General features: G+C 37.1%; 1 protein-coding gene across 5 annotated transcripts in view; it reads left to right on the forward strand.

Moving 5' to 3' along the window:
* The window catches only part of PHKB (phosphorylase kinase regulatory subunit beta), a 215,767-nt gene that overhangs the window by 39,141 nt on the left and 158,028 nt on the right, over positions 1-18,598 (forward strand). For all 5 annotated transcript variants that reach the window (XR_002823222.1, XM_023726966.1, XM_004371692.2 and 2 more), the window contains exons 4-6: positions 8,095-8,194; positions 14,434-14,541; positions 17,640-17,720. Coding sequence is in view for 4 of the 5 variants with exons in the window: in XM_023726966.1 (XP_023582734.1) it covers positions 8,095-8,194; positions 14,434-14,541; positions 17,640-17,720 (289 nt within the window). In the remaining variant the exon portion in view is untranslated. The remainder of the gene's footprint in view (positions 1-8,094; positions 8,195-14,433; positions 14,542-17,639; positions 17,721-18,598) is intronic.

An 18,598-nucleotide genomic window follows, 5' to 3' on the forward strand; every position in this document is an offset into this window, starting at 1 on the left:
TGTTTTTCTTAAATGTGGTCCATTTTATAATTTGATTTTGCTGTATTTTAGAGGAGGGAGGAAAAGCTTATTAATGTTTGACTTTTTAAAATGTGACTTACATATTAAGCCATAGTTCCATCTGTATCACTGCTTGTTCAGATTAAAACTGTTTTTGAACCTACTCAATTATACCGAGCCTGTTAAAACAAAGTTGAGCCTGTACCTTATATCACATTAAAATTGTATCATCTAGGGTTTTTGGCATTTTTGTTTGTTTCCAGTATAACTTCTGGGGGGGAAAAGCTGATTCTTTAGAGTTTAAATGTGGAATTTAGCTTTCTTTACTTTTTTATATATGAGAAGAGTAAGCAATTTTCTAAAGGAGTATTGACTTGAAAGAATACTTTTGGACTGTTTCAGTGTGTGTGTGTGTATATATATATATATCTATATATAGTGGACAAGAGAAAACTCAAGTCAGTCATTGACAAACTGCCCCCAGCACTGTCCAAGGTAGAAAGAGGATGTCTTGCTACAAGAAATCAGCCTGTTCTCCCCCAATTACAGATTTGCTGCTGTTTTAGGGGCTGGATATAATAGGTGACTGTAGCTTAATTATTTTAAATAATCAACTCATATGACTAATTCTGCCAAACAAAATTCTGATTATAATTTTATTTTTCTTGAAGCTTGTCTGTGGGGAAATAATATACCAATGATAAGACTCAAATGTCTAGTTTCCTTACTACTTATGTATTTATGAGTATGAAATGCTGGTTTAGATATAAAATCAACAGTTCATACTGTAAAAATATGTGATCAACAATTGTGTATAGCTTGTGATTGATAAATATTTATTGAAGAGAAGTAAATTTAAAGTTTTTGCATTTATTAGTTTTTAAAAATTAAAAACATTCTTCAGATCACACTAGAACTTGAACTTGCATGCACACAGCTTGCTAAAGAGAATAGAATCTTGCTGGTCTCTGGTGGAAAATAGATGATTTACTTTGGGTTATCAGGTTCACTTTAAATCTTAGGGAGGGTAATAAATACATCCTAATGGCTCAGATGTTTTTACTGAAATGCAGCTGCTTTTTCTTTCTCGGTCAGAAGAAAAATATTCTTCTTGCTCCCATTTTATTTTCAGAAGACAAGATAACCAGGAAAACTTTATTAAAATGGAAGAGTTCTTTATTGTGGTTGAATTATCTTGGAATAATTTAGTCTTGGTTTAATACTTGTTGAAATCAGGAGCAGAGATAATTATTTTAAAGACAGTTTTCGAAAAACTTGATTTTGTTTTTTTCTGAATTCTTTTTTCCTTTTTAGATGAGGTAGGGATGATAAGCAGAACATTTCACTGAGTTCATTATACTCCAGCTCCATTAAATATGTTCTGTTTCCTCTATCTATCAGTGCCTGGTCCAATGTTATTCATGCCAGGATTTGCCTCTGTTAATACACTTGCGTGTGACATCAGACGGAAAAATAGAATACTGAACAAAATCATGCTGGTTTTGCTGCAGTGCCTGCATGAGGAAGAATGATGTGCTAATGGTGAATAATTTACTTTTTACTGACATTCACCATAATATGTTAAAACGATAATGATTATTCTCAGTAGTAGTCTATGAGACATGCAGTTGGAGCAGGGGCAAGGGGGTAATTATAGTATACTTTTTAAGGAGACAGGTTATGCTTTTTATCAAGGAGTATAATCTGCAGATATTTTAGTTAAGATTAAGTGAAATAATGAGTAAGCCGCTTTTATTTTTCAGTAGTTTGTAAATCTTATTCACCTTTTGAAGGTCACTGATCCATAATAAAAAAGGGACTTATGAGCAGAAGAACATCTTAATCTGGTTTAATAGTTCAACTTTAGCTATTCATTTTTTTTCCTTTTTTTCAAAGCAAGAATGTAAACTATGATCAATTGATTTTAAATTAAACCTGAGAATATAAAACTCTGTGCTCAAATACATCACGTATTTTAAAGACTACTCCCAGTTAATATTTTGGCCCATTAAAGAAGTTAAAGGGGAAACCGCTAGAGAATATGTACACATGACAGTGGAGACCTCAACGAGACAGAGGTAGGGGAAGAAACAGGAAAAGGAGTAAAGCAAGATGCATACAGAGGCCCAGCATATTAAAAATCATTGTCATCGAGTCGGTTCTGACTCACAGTGACTCTGCAGGACAGAGCACAACGGCTTTATAGGGTTTCCAAGAAGTGGCTGGTGGATTTGAACTGCTGACCTTTTGATTAGCAGCCAAGCTTTTAACCACTGCGCCACCAGGGCTCCTCAGCATATTAGAAATGTTAATTACTTAATACTTCTAAATTCTGCTTTTTGTTTAGCTTAAGAATCTAATGTTTGCAATTCTAAATATATATATGCATCTAATTATAGAACTTCAAAACTCACAAAGCAAACATACAAATAGAGTGAAAAAAAGACATATCCACACTACAGTCAGAATAATTTTTAACACCCCTCTCTCAGTAACAGAACAAATAGGCAAAATATCAGTAAGAATATAGGGGGATTTGTACAAAACTATCAAACAACCTACTCTAATTGACACAGAGCACTACACCCAATAACTGCAGAATAGACATCCTTTTTAAGTGCTTGAGGAACATTCGCCAAGATTGACCAGATGCTGGAACATAAAATAAATCCTAGTAAATGTCAAAACACTGAAATCTTATAGATCATGTTCTTTGACCATAATGGAATTAAATCAGATATCAATAATTATGAGGTATTTAGAAACCCCCAAATATTTGGCAGTGAAACAGCATACTCCAAAATAGCCATTGGTCAAAGAATAAGTAACGGGAAATTAGAAAATATTTCGAACTGAATGATAATGAAAATAAAATGAATACACAGAACTCTCTGACCAGAGAGTAAAACAAACAAACCCAACAATTTCTTGCTTATTCCTTCATTTACTCAAACAACATTGAGTGTTTACTGTTAGGCAGACATTTGACCTTGGCATATGATAGCTCTGGCTGGTTGTTGCTAGAGCCCAGAGTGGCATATGACACACCAGTGTTAGTATCTGTCCCATTCAGAGCTAAGTCTGTAGAGTTTCTAAAGAATAAGTGGTTCAGTCTAAATTGACTAAAACCGTCTGTTTCACTGTTTTAGCAATCTCAGTGAATGATATCACCATGCACCCAGTCAATCAAAGCAATGCACTGAATCCTGCCAATTTTACTTCATAAATATTTCTTAAACTTTTTTCCTTTTTTCCTACCTCCTTCCTTCCTCATCCCCTTTTGCCTATACTATTGCAGTTGCTATCTAATGTTTCCCTCTGTCTCTATTCTTGTTCCCCTTATATCCAACATCTACTCTACCTAAGAGGGCTCTACCTAAGATACAAATCCAACTATGTCACTCTCTTCCTTTAGACCCTTTGCTGGCTCCTAAACATGGCACACAAAGCCCACTATTACTTGGCCTCTCTCCAGCTTCATCACCACCATTGCCACCTGCTCTTTTAATACCAAAAGTTGATACTTCTCTGTGTATACCATGCTTACCCATGACTTTGTGCCTTTGTTCATGCTATTCCTTCTATCTGGAATAACACTTCTAGTCTTTTTCCATGGTTGTTTTATTTATCTGTTGTCAATCATCTCATGCCTGATATTCTGGAAATCTTCTTGAACTTAATGCTAAATTAGGCAGCTCTTCATTACGCACCCATTTCAAGCCTCAACATTGACTCATCTTATTATACTGAAACCCATGTGTCTGTTCAGCTGTGAACTCCCAGTTCCTGGGCATACTTTAACCTCAGATATCTGTAGAACTACTCTGTAATTCTTTGAGAAAGAGGTGTTAAAAATCGTTTCCAACTATCACATGTGTTTGTGTCTTTTCTTCCTTTTAGTTGTATCATTTTTGCTTTGTGAATTTTTAATTTCAGTTATTGGTTGCATATGTATTTAGAATGGTATGTCTTCCTGATTAACCATTCCTTTTATCACTATGAAGTATCACCCCCTTTAAATGGAGAGCTTGATCCATGTACTGTTAATGTAATTATTGATATGGTTAGGTTTAAGTGTGCCATCTTGCTGTCATCCTTTGGGTTAATAGAATATTTTTTAGCATTCCATTTTATTTCACCACTGCCTTTTTAGCTGTACCTCTTTTTATTATCGTTTAGTGTTGGTTTAGGGCTAACAATATGCATCCTTAATGTATCAAAGTCCATTTAGAGTCAATTTTGTACCATTTTCTACTTCCTACCTGAAATTTCACATTTCCCTCTTCTTATTTCATACCTGATGCTTCCCATCTTACAGTGTTGTTACTTTTGCTCTGAACAATGGGTGTCTTTTAAGGAAATTATAAGAAAACACTGTTTGTAATACTCCATTAACATTTCTGGTGCTCTTCATTCTTTCTTGTAGATCTGAGTTTCTTTATAGTCAATTTTCCTTCACCCTAAAGAGTATCCTACAACATTCTAGTAGCGCAGGTCTGCTGATAACCAAATAGCCCAGATTTTGCTAATCTGAAAATGTCTTAATTTCATTCTTACTGTTGAAGACTATTTTTGCTATATATAGAATTCTGGGTTGACAGGATTTTTTTTTTTCCTTTAAGCACTTTAAACATGTAATTCTTTTGACTTCTGACTTCTGTTTTTTCTGATGAACAGTCAGCCATCTGTTGTATCATTCTTCCCTAAATGTATTATGTCCTTTTTTTCTGGCTGCTTTCAAAATTTTCTCTTTATGTTTGGTTTTCAGAGTTTTGTGCTAAACATGCCTAATATTTGATATGCCTAGGTATGGTTATTATTTTTTAAAATTTATCCAGCTTGTCTTAACGCTGAGCTTCTTTCATCTATAGGTTTATAAAGTAGTGTTTTTGACTACATTTGGAAAATTTTTGCCTTTTTTTTGTTTTAATTAATTTTTTCTTCTCCATTCTTAGTCTTGTTGCCTCCTTGGTCCACAGTTACATTTATATTGATTATATTGGTCACAGGCTTCTGAGGCTCTTTTAAAAAAAAAAGCTCTTTCTGTTCTTCCAATTGGATAATTTCTCTTAATCTGACTTCAAATTCACTGTCTTTTTTCCTGCCATTTGCAGTCTTTAAGGCCTTTCAGTGACCTTTTTATTTCAATTATACTTTTAATTTCTGTTTAGTTCTTTGCTATAATTCCCAGTACTCTGTTGATATTCCTTATCTGTTCACTCATTAAGACTGTATTTTTCTTTTATTCTTTGTCCATATTTTCTTTTAATGCTTTGAACATATTTACAGTAGCTGATCTAAAGTCTGTCTGCTAAATCAAGCATTGAAACCATTTCAAAGTCAGTGTCTACTGGCTTTTTTTTTTTTTTTTTTTTTTGCTAACAACCACGTTACCCTGTTTCTTTGCATATCTTTTAAATTTTGATTGTATACTGCACCTTATGAATGATAATTACAGAGACTCTGGATTTGTGATTTTTCTGTGAAGCAGGTTTATTTTTATTCCAGTAGGCGGGTCAGTTACTGGCCAGCCCCCGTGAATTTGTGTAGGCTTCGTTTTACACTTCGTTAGTGTGGGTCTTTCAAAAGCTCAGGGTGTTTCATAAGCCACTATAACTTGACACTACACAATTCCAAACTGCCTCCTCTGCAGATCTTGTGAAGCCGTAGTTTTGGCTTTGTTAAGGTGTGATCCTCACATCCCTTCTAGTGCCTTAGCTGGACGTCTGAAGGTTAACAAGGTGTTAGTTAAGGTCATCTCTCTACTCTGGCTGAGCTGGAACTCCAGATGTCCCCAGCACTGCTCTTTTATATCTCTGTTCTGTTTATAACCTCATAGTAACTGGTCTCTAATAAGCCTCAAGTAGCCTTGCCCTTTTTATGCATTACTCAGCCTTCAACCAGGGGTCTCACTGAGACTTCCTTCTGGACTTCTAGGGCTTCCCTCTTTGATTTCCTGCCCTGCAGATTCAACTACTTCAGCTACCCTGGACTCTGATAGCTGCTTTAGCTCAGTGGCAGTACCATGCTTTGCCTGAAGTCCAGCTTCTGTGAGATATTTCCCCAGGCCAAGAGGTAGCCCAGTGGTCGGGCTCACCTTGCTTTTATCACCTTCCAGGCTTGTGCTGCCTGTGCTCTAATGCCTGAGAGCCGTGCCTGACTGATTTTGTCCAATTTTATGGCGATTTCAATAGCATTTTTTTGTTTGCTTGTTTTCTTAGCCAGAAGCCTAAATGCTATGTAGTTATTTTGAACTTTTTTCTGAACGCTTTGAACTTACATAACTATTTTCCGGGAAAAGTATTAATTTTATCGGAATGGTCTTGTAATGATTTTTTTCCTACCAAAAAGTTTCTCAAAGCCTATAGATCAGTATAAAATATTCTTAATTTAAAAAATACCTTCTTTATATCTAATTTTAGCCTTCAAATATGTATTCCCCATTATCATATCTTATTTGGGTTGTTACAACTACCCACAACTGGTCTTTAAAAGCGAATTCCCCCAGTCTGTTCTCTTCATTGGATCCAGGGTGATTTTTCCGCATAACTCATCATTCTTCTGTGCCCTCTGCATTTGAGCCAAACTGCCCCGTCTACACTGATCATAGCCCTTATCGTCAATTATTTGTATTGATTGCTTTCTTCTCTGCTGGGTTCGAAGTTTCTTGATGGCAGAGACTGTATTTGTCTTGCCTGCTGTCCTGTCCCTGATAATCTAGCAGTGTTACTGCACGTAGTGGGCACTCCATGAATAAGTGAATGAGCAACTATTTTGTGTTTAGATACTTTTAACAGCTATCATAAAAATTCAACATGTAGGTTTTTAGGTAGAGATTGGATTGTGAAGCTGCAGGTCGCATGAGGTCATAGTTTCACTCAACTTTCCGCTTTGAGGAAGCCGTATAACGACCCTGCATTTTCTCGGAATGTTTTTCTTTGTTGCTGTCTTATTGTCTTCTGCTTCTAAGTAATTACAGGCCACGAGACAAATAAACTGACCGAAAGAACAGCTCCGTTTTCAGCACCGTCAAAGCAAACGTATATAACACTGTTGGAACTATCAGATCAGTCAAAATGGTCTGATTGGTTGGTTGCCCATGAAAACTTATCCTCGGAATTCTTCTTTCTCAGAACTTAGACCCATCGTAAAATACTTTTTTTTTTTTTTTTTTTTCCATGTGTGTGAACTTGGGCTTTGGAATCTGGGGCACTTATATTCAGATCCTGCTCCACAGCTAGCTCTTTAACCATAGACAACTGTTTATCCTCTTCAAGCTCCAGCTTCTTCAGCAAAAAATGGGATTATTGTAACGATTCAATGAGATAATATATGTAAATGAATGATCAGAGTACCTGGCATAAAGGAAGCTGTCAGTAAATTATACCCATTATTATTCTGTTATGTTACATCATCAGCATTATCACCAAATAATAACTTACTGATTTTCTTTGACAAGCTAATGCTGTCCTTTCAGTGGTTGAAGCTATTAATACTTGTCTCATGTATTTTTTTCCCCCTAAAGACTTACACCTTGCAGTTTCAAGTAGATAAAACCAGCTAGTTACTGGGTGTATGTTTAATTGAAGGCATCCTTGACTGTGAACTGAAGTACTGCTCTAGCAGTATTAAGTATATGGCTGAGCAGGGAAGGCATGTGCCGTCTTAACCCGAGCCTCCTTGAATCCAAGTGGTTATTGCATAACCTAAAGGGATTGGTATTGAAAATGCTTCAACTCTGTAACAGTGAATTTTAAAAATCTGTTGGTAAATTTTTCCATTATAGAAATATCCTTTAGAGTTTCATCCAAGTCAATGTAGAAAATATCGTATGTTATTTTAAAGTGATTGGCTTACTTCCTTAAAAGAATTGATCTTTGGATGCGAAAGCTGCACAAGTTTCATCTTGGAATTTGTTTTTTTTTTAATTGCGACAGTTCTACATCTGCTGTGAGAATGGAGTTTCACTGTGAAGGAATTAGTAGACATCGGCAGCACACAGGATTAGTCAGATAGTTAAATACTTAATTACCAAAGCTCTGCTCCTTTCAGATGCACTTCCAGTTTGTTTCATGAGTTATCTCTCTCATCCAGGCGCATTGATGACGACAAGGGAAGGACCCATGAGCTGGAGCATTCGGCTATCAAATGTATGAGAGGCATTCTCTACTGCTACATGCGGCAGGCTGATAAGGTAAGACGCTGGTGTGGACCGGAATTCGCACAGCATTCTAAGGGATTAATTTAACCAATAGCTATAGCATCTAGTACTTTAAAAAGGTAAAGCTACATCCTAGGGCAGTGTAGAAAAGTTAAAGCAGCCTGCCTTCCAAGCCCAGGGTTCTGAAATCCTGAAATTGAAGGAACACCTGAAGCCAGAGGTGCTTGAGAATTGTTACTTAGACTTGAATTTGTTTGTGTTTTGCCTCTGGTATTTGCTTGATAAATACCCACTTTCCCGGGAACCGCACAATAATCCCAAATTCTAACCATTATTATACTATTTGCGGAAATTCTTACCAAAATTACTTTTGGACATGTGAATCGCTTTGGCTGAGGTGAACTTTAGTTTGAAAATATTCTTTATGTATTTATGTGTAAAGAAGCTGGGATTTTCTCAGCGCATAAAGAAATTCACAGGGTTAGTGTGAAAATTAAATACAATTATATACATAATAACATCTCTTAAACTGTAAAGCTCTGTACAAATATGACATGGTATTCCCCCTACTTGCCTACGTTTCCGTGTCCCTGGGTCCTCGTTCAGAGTATTCATATACGCGTATGGCTGTGAGTGCCCCGGAGGCCCCCCTGGGTTGGATGACTGTTTAGGAGGACTCCAGGCCTCAGCACAGTCGTCCTCCTGGCTGTCAAGTGTTGCGGTGAGAGGATGGCAGAGGATAATCATCAAAGGGAAAGGGCGCACGGGCGAAGTCCTCTGGACGTCAGGCACGAGGCTTCAGGAGGCCTCTCCCACGGAGCCATAGGATGCGCTTGATTCCTCAGCATCTGCTTTACACATCAGCCTGTGTAAAATACTGTCTACCAGGGAAGCTTGTTAGAGACTCAGAGCTCAGGGTTTTGGGGGGCTGGTCATGTAGGCACCCTGGGCCTAGCACCTAACCAAAATCCCAGACTCCCAGAAAGAAAGAAGGTGTTTAACATAAACCACATTGTTTGTATAAACAAATGAGGCCCATTCTGAAATCCGAGTTCCCATATGCCAGCCAAGGGCCAAGCTTCAGCCGACCTTTCTAAGGCTAGCAGTCTGGAGCCTGCTCTGTTAGCCCTTTTCTGCACAAGGAGCACACGCTAATGTGCTGGTTTCTAGTTTGTTACTAGTTACGTGATGTTGCACAAATTGTGTCACTTCTGTGTGTCTGAGTTATTTTCATCCGTAAAGTATGGAGATTAGTAGTGCCTCCCTCGTCAGGTTCTTGTGAGGGATAAGAGATAACGTGCAGACCGCGCCTAGCGCGGGGCCTGGCGCCAGGTGAGCACGTGGCGGTTACGGTGGTGGTGTCATTCGCTGGTTACCGTTACCCCTGCTCCCTTTGGACCGTGTGCTTCACACGGGTTTCCAGTTTCTACACCTAAGCAAAGACGCGCGTCAGTAAATATGTCAGCGATTGTGACCGCTTAATATTATCTATTTTTATCATGTAACTATCTTTGTATTAACTTTTAATTTATGCTTGAAGAAACATAAAAAAATCGATAGCAATTTGATAGCAAAAACTTTAAAAAAAAATTATATTCTGCCACCAGAATATGGCAAGAAGATAATGTTAGTTGGCAAAAAAAGTAAATTCATTCATAAGCTGATAATAGATATGTATGACAAACTTATAGTTTGTCTGCTGAGATTTGATATTGCAAATCTTTGTTGAAAAGGTTTTTTTGGATACTTGGAATAATGTAGTGTGACAGATTGACATACTTGAATTAAACTAATATTAGTCATATGTTACATTGAAATAATTGTGTAATTGTGATTAAAGTTTTTTTTCTGTGTTGGAGAACTTGCTGTTTACTTACAAGTATCATCTCATAAACACCTAATATGTTCATGAATACAGCTTTTCTTTCAAGCCAACATTGTAATAGTCATGAATTTAGTGTGTGTCTGGCAGACTTAAATTAGGTTTGCTTATTAGAAAGAAGATGATGATGTAACAATTTTAAGTTTTTTCTTTGTGACTTGTTTAGCCAATTGTTAATGGCCCTTTCTAAATCATATTCAACCTAATTAATTAACTAGTCTCCACAATTGTGTTTCCTTTTAATTACCACTTGAATGTGACTTAAACTGTCTTGAATTCCTTAAATTATGAAGGATTAGCATTTCTTTTCCCATGTAGGTGTGATGGCAGACCATTAAAGTAAGCATGAGTTGTAAGAAGGTATGGATCATACCGGGTGTAAACCAAAATGAAACCCATTGCCATCAAGTTGATTCCAACTCTTAGCAACCCTCTAGAACAAAGTAGAACTGCCCATAGGGTTTCCAAGGCTGTAATCTTTACAGGAACTGATTGCCACATCTTTCTCCTGCAGAGCTGCTGGTAGGTTTGAATTGCCGACCTTTTGGTTAGCAGCCCAGTGCTTAACCACTGCACCACGAGGGCTCCTTATACTGGGTATACATACCATATAATGCAGAGTTTTGATATTCTTATATGTAAAAGATGTTTTACAGATGTTAAAGCATTTTCATTGCCACATCCGTCTTTATCCCTATAACCTTTTGGAGTAGGAAAGAAAGGATATTCCTATAATCACATATGACTGTACGGAACCAGCTCAGGGAGGTTGAACGATGTGACGAGGTCACTGCCTCCCACCGCACCTCGTCCTCTTATTGCTACTCACCATTTTCTTCCTCCATTCTTGGCTATTTCCTTCATGATTCAGTAACAGTAGGAAATGCTAACATACTAAAAATGTGAAATATTCACCTTTTTGCCTTTAAGAAAATTAAAGTGAAACATATTTGTAGTGTTCATTTGTTGTTTGGTCCCTGGCCTCACGCTTTCTGTCTTCCAGGACAGAATCATGACCGCAAAAGTCCAAGGCTTCTCCGCTTTTATCTATTGCTCATCACAAAACATGATTCCTAACAGATTTCCTAAAATCACTAGCTAAAAGAGATAGTTTTACCTTATAGATTTGAGTGAATAAATAGAATTGTCCTTGGTTTGCAGAATGTAAACCCATCTGATTTCTGTCTATTACGGTCTTACCACTAGTCTAATGCCTGCTGATTAGTATATTAGGTATTTTTTACCTCTAAATGTTCACATACCTATTTTCTCATTGTCTTTCTTGTCTAATACTCCTTACGAAGAAGCAGTCAGGTTTCCAAAGTAGATTCCATCTGCAGTTGGTAGTTCGCAGAGCTGAGATTTGTATTATAGCAGACTATGAATGTTGCTATGCCTGAACATCTGTTTTAAAAACTCTTTGTTTAAAATATTAATAAGTATTCCTAATTCATGAGGAATCATTACAATTTTATAAAATTTATTTTTCCAGGATTCCATCATGAGACAATTTTTTTCCTCTAAGTGCCTATTTCAAGTCTATAAATTAAGAATAAATGATAAAATACTCAGTTACCTTTTCCCAAATGATAAGCTGTTTATTCACTATGACAAAGATTTGCAGAAAAAGCTAAGTAAAATATAAGTGGGAAAAACATTATACTAGATTTAGTCTAGAAAATTTTACTGTAATCATTATTTTCATTTTTACTTGCCAGATGCCAGACACAAGATAAGATACAAGTTAATATCCTCTTGTTTTTGACTACTTTCTATAGTATTTTTTGTTTGTAATTGACATACAGCATGCCTCGTTAATCTTCAAAGCTTACAGCATTTGGGTCTTATTTTTTTCTGAAAATTTAAATCACTTGTCCTTTAACAGCTTTAAAACTCAAAGCAGAGTTATATAATTTCCTATTTGAGTATCTTTAATGCTTTAGTAGTTGGTTTTCCCCTGACACAGTGACTGAATGTAAATTTTCATGCTGGGATCTTGCGTGTCTTGAAGACACATGACAAACACTAGCTCATCAACTGAAGCCATCGCTTTGATAAACTGATAAAACCTTATCCTTTTACATCCCTATCAGGTAGGCAAAATGTATTTTGCTTTAATTTAACCATATTTTTCTATAGGAGCCCAGAATAATGTTCAGAAATTTAGATAATAAACATGATAGTGTAAAAAGTGTAGTATATGCCCACATAGATTTCTATTTGTGTAGTTTGAACCTGTTGCCAACCATTTCACATGTTGAAAAGGGATACCCACTTTCTCTGAGTTAACAGTGGATGGGTTGACCACTTTATAGAGAGAACCAACACCACTATCTGTACCTTTGTTCTCTCAGTCCTGACTACCTGCTGATGGGTCCTGACTTTATTTTGGTTGGTAAGGTACTTCAGATATAGGAAGGGTATGTTTGTCTGTGCAAGGCCCTTGGTGAATGCAGAGGTATACCAGCCCCCTAGAACAGAGCTGTCCAATGGACCTTTCTGTGCTGGTTGCAATGCCCTGCGTTACTGTGCTTGAACATATGGTAGCCAGTAGTGGCAGTTGAGCACTTGAAATGTAGCTAATGTGACTAAAGAACTAATTTTTTAAATTTAATTTAATTTTGATTAATTATAATTTAATTTAATTAGCCATATGTAGCTATTAACTACCATACTGGACAGTGTAGTTTCCAGAAGCTTACAAGATAGTGGGAGATACAGACAGATAATTAAAGTACAAGGCAAGAAAAGTAATTGAGGGATAAGCACCCAGAAGAAGGAATTTTGGTTGAGGTTCAGAAAGGACTTGTAATAGAAGGCATATTTTCAGATAGATTTTTAAGGATGAAAACAATCTTCTTGTTGTTGTTAGGTGCCATTGAGTTGGTTCCGACTCATAGCGATCCTGCGTACAACAGAACGAACCACTCCCTGGTCCTGTGCCATCCTCACAGTTGTTATGCCTGAGCCCATTGTTGCAGCCACTGTGTCAGTCCATCTCACTGAAGGTCTTCCTGTTTTTTCGCTGACCCTCTACTTTACCAAGCATGATGTTCTTCTCCAGGGACTGATCCCTCCTGATAACATGTCCAAAGTATGTGAGATGCAGTCTCCCCATCCTCACTTCTGAGGAGCATTCTGACTGTACTTCTTCCAAGACAGACTTGTTCGTTCTTCTGGTAGTCCATGGTACATTAGGTATTCTTTGCCAACACCACAATTCAAAGGCGTCAGTCCTTCTTAGGTCTTCCCTATTCATTGTCCAGCTTTCACATGCGTATGAGGCAATTGAAAACACCATGGCTTGGGTCAGGCACACCTTAGTGTTCAAGGTGTCATCTTTACTTTTCAACACTTTAAAGAGATCTTTTGCAGCAGATTTGCCCAATGCAATGCGTCATTTGCTTTCTTGACTGCTGCTTCCATGGGCGTTGATTGTGGATCCAAGTAAATGAAGAATCCTGGGAGGTGGAAAAAGGAATATGTATCCATGTGATTCCTTTGCCAAATGAAACAAGGCAAGATCATGACCACTCAGATATTACCACTCATATCTTTTCAAAAATAGGGGAAGATAATTGCCTTTACATAGAATTGTGTATCATCCCATGCATTCTCTGTTCCTATTTATACTTTCAGTGACTAGCACAATACTTGGCACGTAACTGATGTCAGTAAATATTTGTCAAGTTTAATTGAATAGGCCCTAAGAAAGTGGGTAGATTTTTTTTTTGTCCTTGGAGTTTGTCAGATTATTTAGTATTCATTTAATATTCCAAAACGATTACATTTTACATTGGATTAATAAATGAAGATGTGGGCTACGTTCCTCAGATTTGGTGCCTTCGTAATAAGACTGTATTGGGAAAGGGAAATGTAAACATGTTGGCAGGAACATGCATTAAAATGTATGATCCTTAGAGAAAGAAGTAGCATTTGAAGTTTTGAACACTTAATGAAGTGAGATATGGCCTGAAGCACTTTCTTTGTTCTGGCTATCATTTAAGCATTTATAAATAACAGTACCATGGGATATAAATCACTGAAATTTCCTCCCCACAATGTAAACCATTATCTGACTTTGAAATAAAAGAAAATGCAAAATATCGCAAAAGCTTTTGCTACTGCATTATCATGCTCCCTACTGTACTTGAGTTGCTATGTTTGTGAAATATTAATTCAATATTCATGTTAACTCTATTAAATTAGTATTATGAGCTTTTTCTGTGTTTTGTTTCTTCAGTTAAGATAGCGATTCTGCTTTGCTCAGCTCACTGCCTATTAGCTGTAGCTTCCTTCTCCAAAAGATTTCATCAGAAATCATTTATCGTCTCTAATCTTGGATGAGCGGTGAATTACTAGATTATTTAAACTTCGTATTTAATTCTAGGTACAGCAGTTTAAACAGGATCCACGCCCAACGACGTGTCTTCACTCTGTTTTCAGCCTGCACACAGGAGATGAATACCTCTCCTATGAAGAATATGGTCATCTTCAGGTAAAAAGAGACTAGACAGTTCTTTCTTCCCTGTTTATACTTCACATAATAGGAGATTCAAGGCTATTTACAATTTAAGCAAAGTAAGATTTCATAAGTTGTTTAGAATACCAAAAAACCCCGTTGCGTTCCAGGCGATTCCTACTCAGAGCCACCCTATAGGACAGAGTAGAATTGGCCCGTAGGGTTTCCAAGGAGCGGCTGGTGGCTTCGAACTGCTGACCTTTTGGTTAGCAGCTGAGCTCTTAACCACTGCGCCACCAGAGTTCCTTGTTCAGAAAATCAACGATGAAATGGAGAAGGAAGTGAAATGCTAACCACAAGGGCTAAATTAGTTACTGTGGTTGAACATTAAATCTGACTGTGGGTACTTGATCCTCAAGCACAGAAGGCAGCTGGATGGATTATAGCACTATTAGTATCTAGAAGGAGGAAGCCTGCAGTTGTTTCAATAACCAAAGCTTTGACTTGTTATCAAGTTTAGAAGAATTTTCATCACTTAGGAACTAGAGGAGAAAAGACAGTTGACAGTGGTGTCAAACAAATCAGAAAGTTTCCTCACTCACTGTGCATTTTTAACCTTCAGTAAAGCCAAATTATACTGTTGAAATGTAGCTCTAAAAGGTGTTTCTGGAGTCCATTAATTTTGTGTCATATAATATGTTAACTTTTATACCTTTGCTAAGAATCCTCCGTAGGCTTTTATGTCTTGTTCCATCTTTTTTCCGTTCACATTTCGGTATCATTTTTAGCTAGGCATCCTGTTGCGTTGTTTCTAGGGTACAAATATGATATATACTATTTATTGTTAATGGATATTCTTCCTGTTCTTGATTTGGGTCTGCAGTCTTTAGAACAGAATGCTTATTATTCGTACATTCTCTACTAAAATGAGAATGTCTCCTTTTTATAGACCCTCTCTCTCTAGAGATCTACACTGTCTTACTTTTGTATAACTTCTCCAAACACAGAAAGTGCAGTGCCCCATTTCAATGCAGAAGAAACTCTTGTACTCATTTGTGGCTAGTTCCTTGGAGAATTCCTGTTAAATAAATGTGTATTTTTGACCTTAACCTTGTAACTGTAGCATAAGTAGGTTTGATATGCTTTTTGCTTTGACAGAAATATGTTTGCTATCTGAAATAGAGTTTTTAGAAGATAATGGCTCATTTATCTCTGTATCCCAGAACTGAAGCTCAGTACCTGACGCACAGAACCAAAAAAACCCAATCAGTTGCTGCTGAGTTGATTCTGATTCATGGCGACCCCTTAAGTGTCCGAATAGAACTGTGCTCCATAGGATTTTCACTGACTGATTTTTCAGAATTAGATCATCAGGCCCTTCTTCCAGGGTGCCTCTGGGTAGACTTGAAGCACCAACCTTCAACCTTTTGGTTAGCAGCTGAGCATGTTAACTGTTCGCACTGCACAGGAATTCCACCCTGACATACAGTAGGTGTTAAATAAACGTTGGCATGCTGATGACTTTCACTTTCCTACAAAAGCACCTCAAAAGTCAGAGCAGAGAGCTCTTGGAAAGGTAGCTGTGAATGGCTGTCCGTAGGAATGAAATTTCTTTGAAGTGGTTTATGACAGACTTGTGTCAGTTCCATGAGAAAATATTTGAGTGAACCTGGCAGTGGGAGGAAGCTCTTTTCCACCACGTGCTGAGAGAAGTCACTCAAAACTTTATGTCAAGCTCGAAAACCTAAAACCTTGAAACTTGACATGACCCTGACTCCCAGTGGACTCTGATTGCTGGGAAGTCAGGAGGCATCTGGTAGACCTGGCCGCTGAGAAGGGGCCCCAGCACTGCAAGACCTCGAGTGTCACACAGGCTGCTGCATCCCAGCTTTTCGTCAGCTACTCAGTGAGGGTTGGAGGAGAATCAAGGGAGACAGAAGGCACCAAGGCTGTTAGAGGGTACAATCTTCTGGGTTAGGATTGATGGGAACAAAAGCACATCTTGCTTTCTCTTTGTTTTTAACTCATTTGTATTTTCCTGGCTAAATTAAATAATATCATCTCTTCCTTTTCTAAATTTATTTATTTATTCACAACAGCTTTATTGAGATATAACTCATATAACTTAAAATTCACCTATTTAAAGTGCCCAATTCAGTGATGTTATTCACCATTGAGCTATCACCACAATCCATTTCAGGACCTGTTTTTATCACCTCAAAAAGGAAACTCCATACCCAACAGCAGTCTCTCCCCATTTCCTCTCACCGCCCCCAGCCTCAGCGAGCACTAACCTACTTTCTGTCTCTATGTATTTGCCTGTTCTGGACATTTCATCTAAATGGAATGTTACAATATGTGGTCTTTTGTGACTGGCCACTGTCACTTAGCATAAGGATCTTGAGATTCGTCCATGTTGTATGTAGCTTGTATTTTTCACTGCTTCCTTACTTGAGACTATTTACACATCCCATTTAGGATTCTCTGAGTCTTCTTTTTGTTAAAGTGGATTTTATTTTCTTTATACTATCTTGATTAGATTATATAATATCCATCTTTAAAAGAATGACAAAGAAGAAGGCAACACATCTTAAAGATGTTACACCACTCATTGAAAGTAATAGCTCCCTGCAGGTACTTAAATTAAATCTGTATTCTCTGAAAATGAGAGTGTTTTCAAGATGCACTGCATCTTGTTTATGATGTTCATGGTGGACGGGCATAGTTGTGGTGTCTTACTTGCCAATGATCTTTGCATTTACATACATTTCAATGGTTTGACATTGTGTAACTGCCTGTGGGCCAGAACCGTTCTGAAGCAGAAGTACCAGAGTCTAAAAATAAATCTTAGAAACAAATGTTCTAGAAACGGTTGGCAGCATTTCTACCTGCAGCCATTTCCCGAGTCAAGTGTTGCCCATCACAATGATTTTGAAGATTTTAGAGTTTTACATACAAAGCTGAGATTTTATGATGAACTGAAGCCACAGCTCCTTTATTTCACAGCAAGAAGGGCCATAGTTTGTATATGCTGTCGATAGAGCAAATGACCTCTCATTTCAGCGTTTGCGTTTAATTTTGTAACATCATATTTCTGTTTCCTTTAACCTCTTTGTTTTGCTGTTTGTTTTCAGATCAATGCAGTGTCTCTCTATCTCCTTTACCTTGTGGAGATGATTTCTTCAGGATTACAGATTATCTACAACACCGACGAGGTACCATTCCCCCAAATTCTACAGTACTAAAATTCATCTCCCAGGTTTTTTATTTTACTTGTAAAATCTTATTTTGATTTCATAAAAAATGGAATATCCTTAAATTCATATACTCACATACTGGATGTGTATGGAAAAGGTTTTTATATTTTCAGCGCAAAGCACTTCAGCAGTGAACAAAAGATAGAACAGGCTATAAAACTTTATTCCTCTTAGGGCTGTCTCTATTTCAGATGATCTGAAATGAAAACTTCAACTTTCAGAAAATTATAGAAACAATGAAAGTGAAATAGCATTGGCAGATTTTCTTATAGTTATCATAGCTCTCACTTTATTGCTTTTTGTAGCCTGTATTTTTAAAAGTAAAAAGAAACTTTTATCATATTGTATTATTATTGTTTGTGGGACCTGAGTAGGGGGCTTGATGTTTTTCAAAAGATTAAATACCAGGTGCTTATTCTAATTAGAAAACTTGAAAAGAATTTATATTTCAAAGTTGAGAAGCATTTCTTTCATGGGTACAAACGCTTCAGCTCACACACACATGCTAACACATTTTGAAATGTGCCAGAGTGGGAGCAAAAAACATTTATTACTGAGATGTTGCATGCAATGAGCAATGTATCACAGTGTAGGTATGCTGTCTGTACATACCTTTTATTGTATTCTTATTTTAAGTTTAATTTTTAAAATTTATTTTTTGCAAAGAATTACCTATGTGAGATCAGATTGACAGCAGCAACGCAAAAGGTTTGATGGGAAGCCTAGGGGGCAGTGAGTTGAAGATAACGGTGATGGAATAATTTGCAAAAGGATAGTGAGAATAGCAGCACAACTGGAAGAATGTTATCGACGTCACTGAATTGTACATGTAGAAA

The sequence above is a fragment of the Trichechus manatus genome, unplaced genomic scaffold, assembly GCF_000243295.1.
Source record: "Trichechus manatus latirostris isolate Lorelei unplaced genomic scaffold, TriManLat1.0 scaffold00014, whole genome shotgun sequence".
In the NCBI taxonomy this organism is placed as follows: Eukaryota; Metazoa; Chordata; class Mammalia; order Sirenia; family Trichechidae; genus Trichechus; species Trichechus manatus.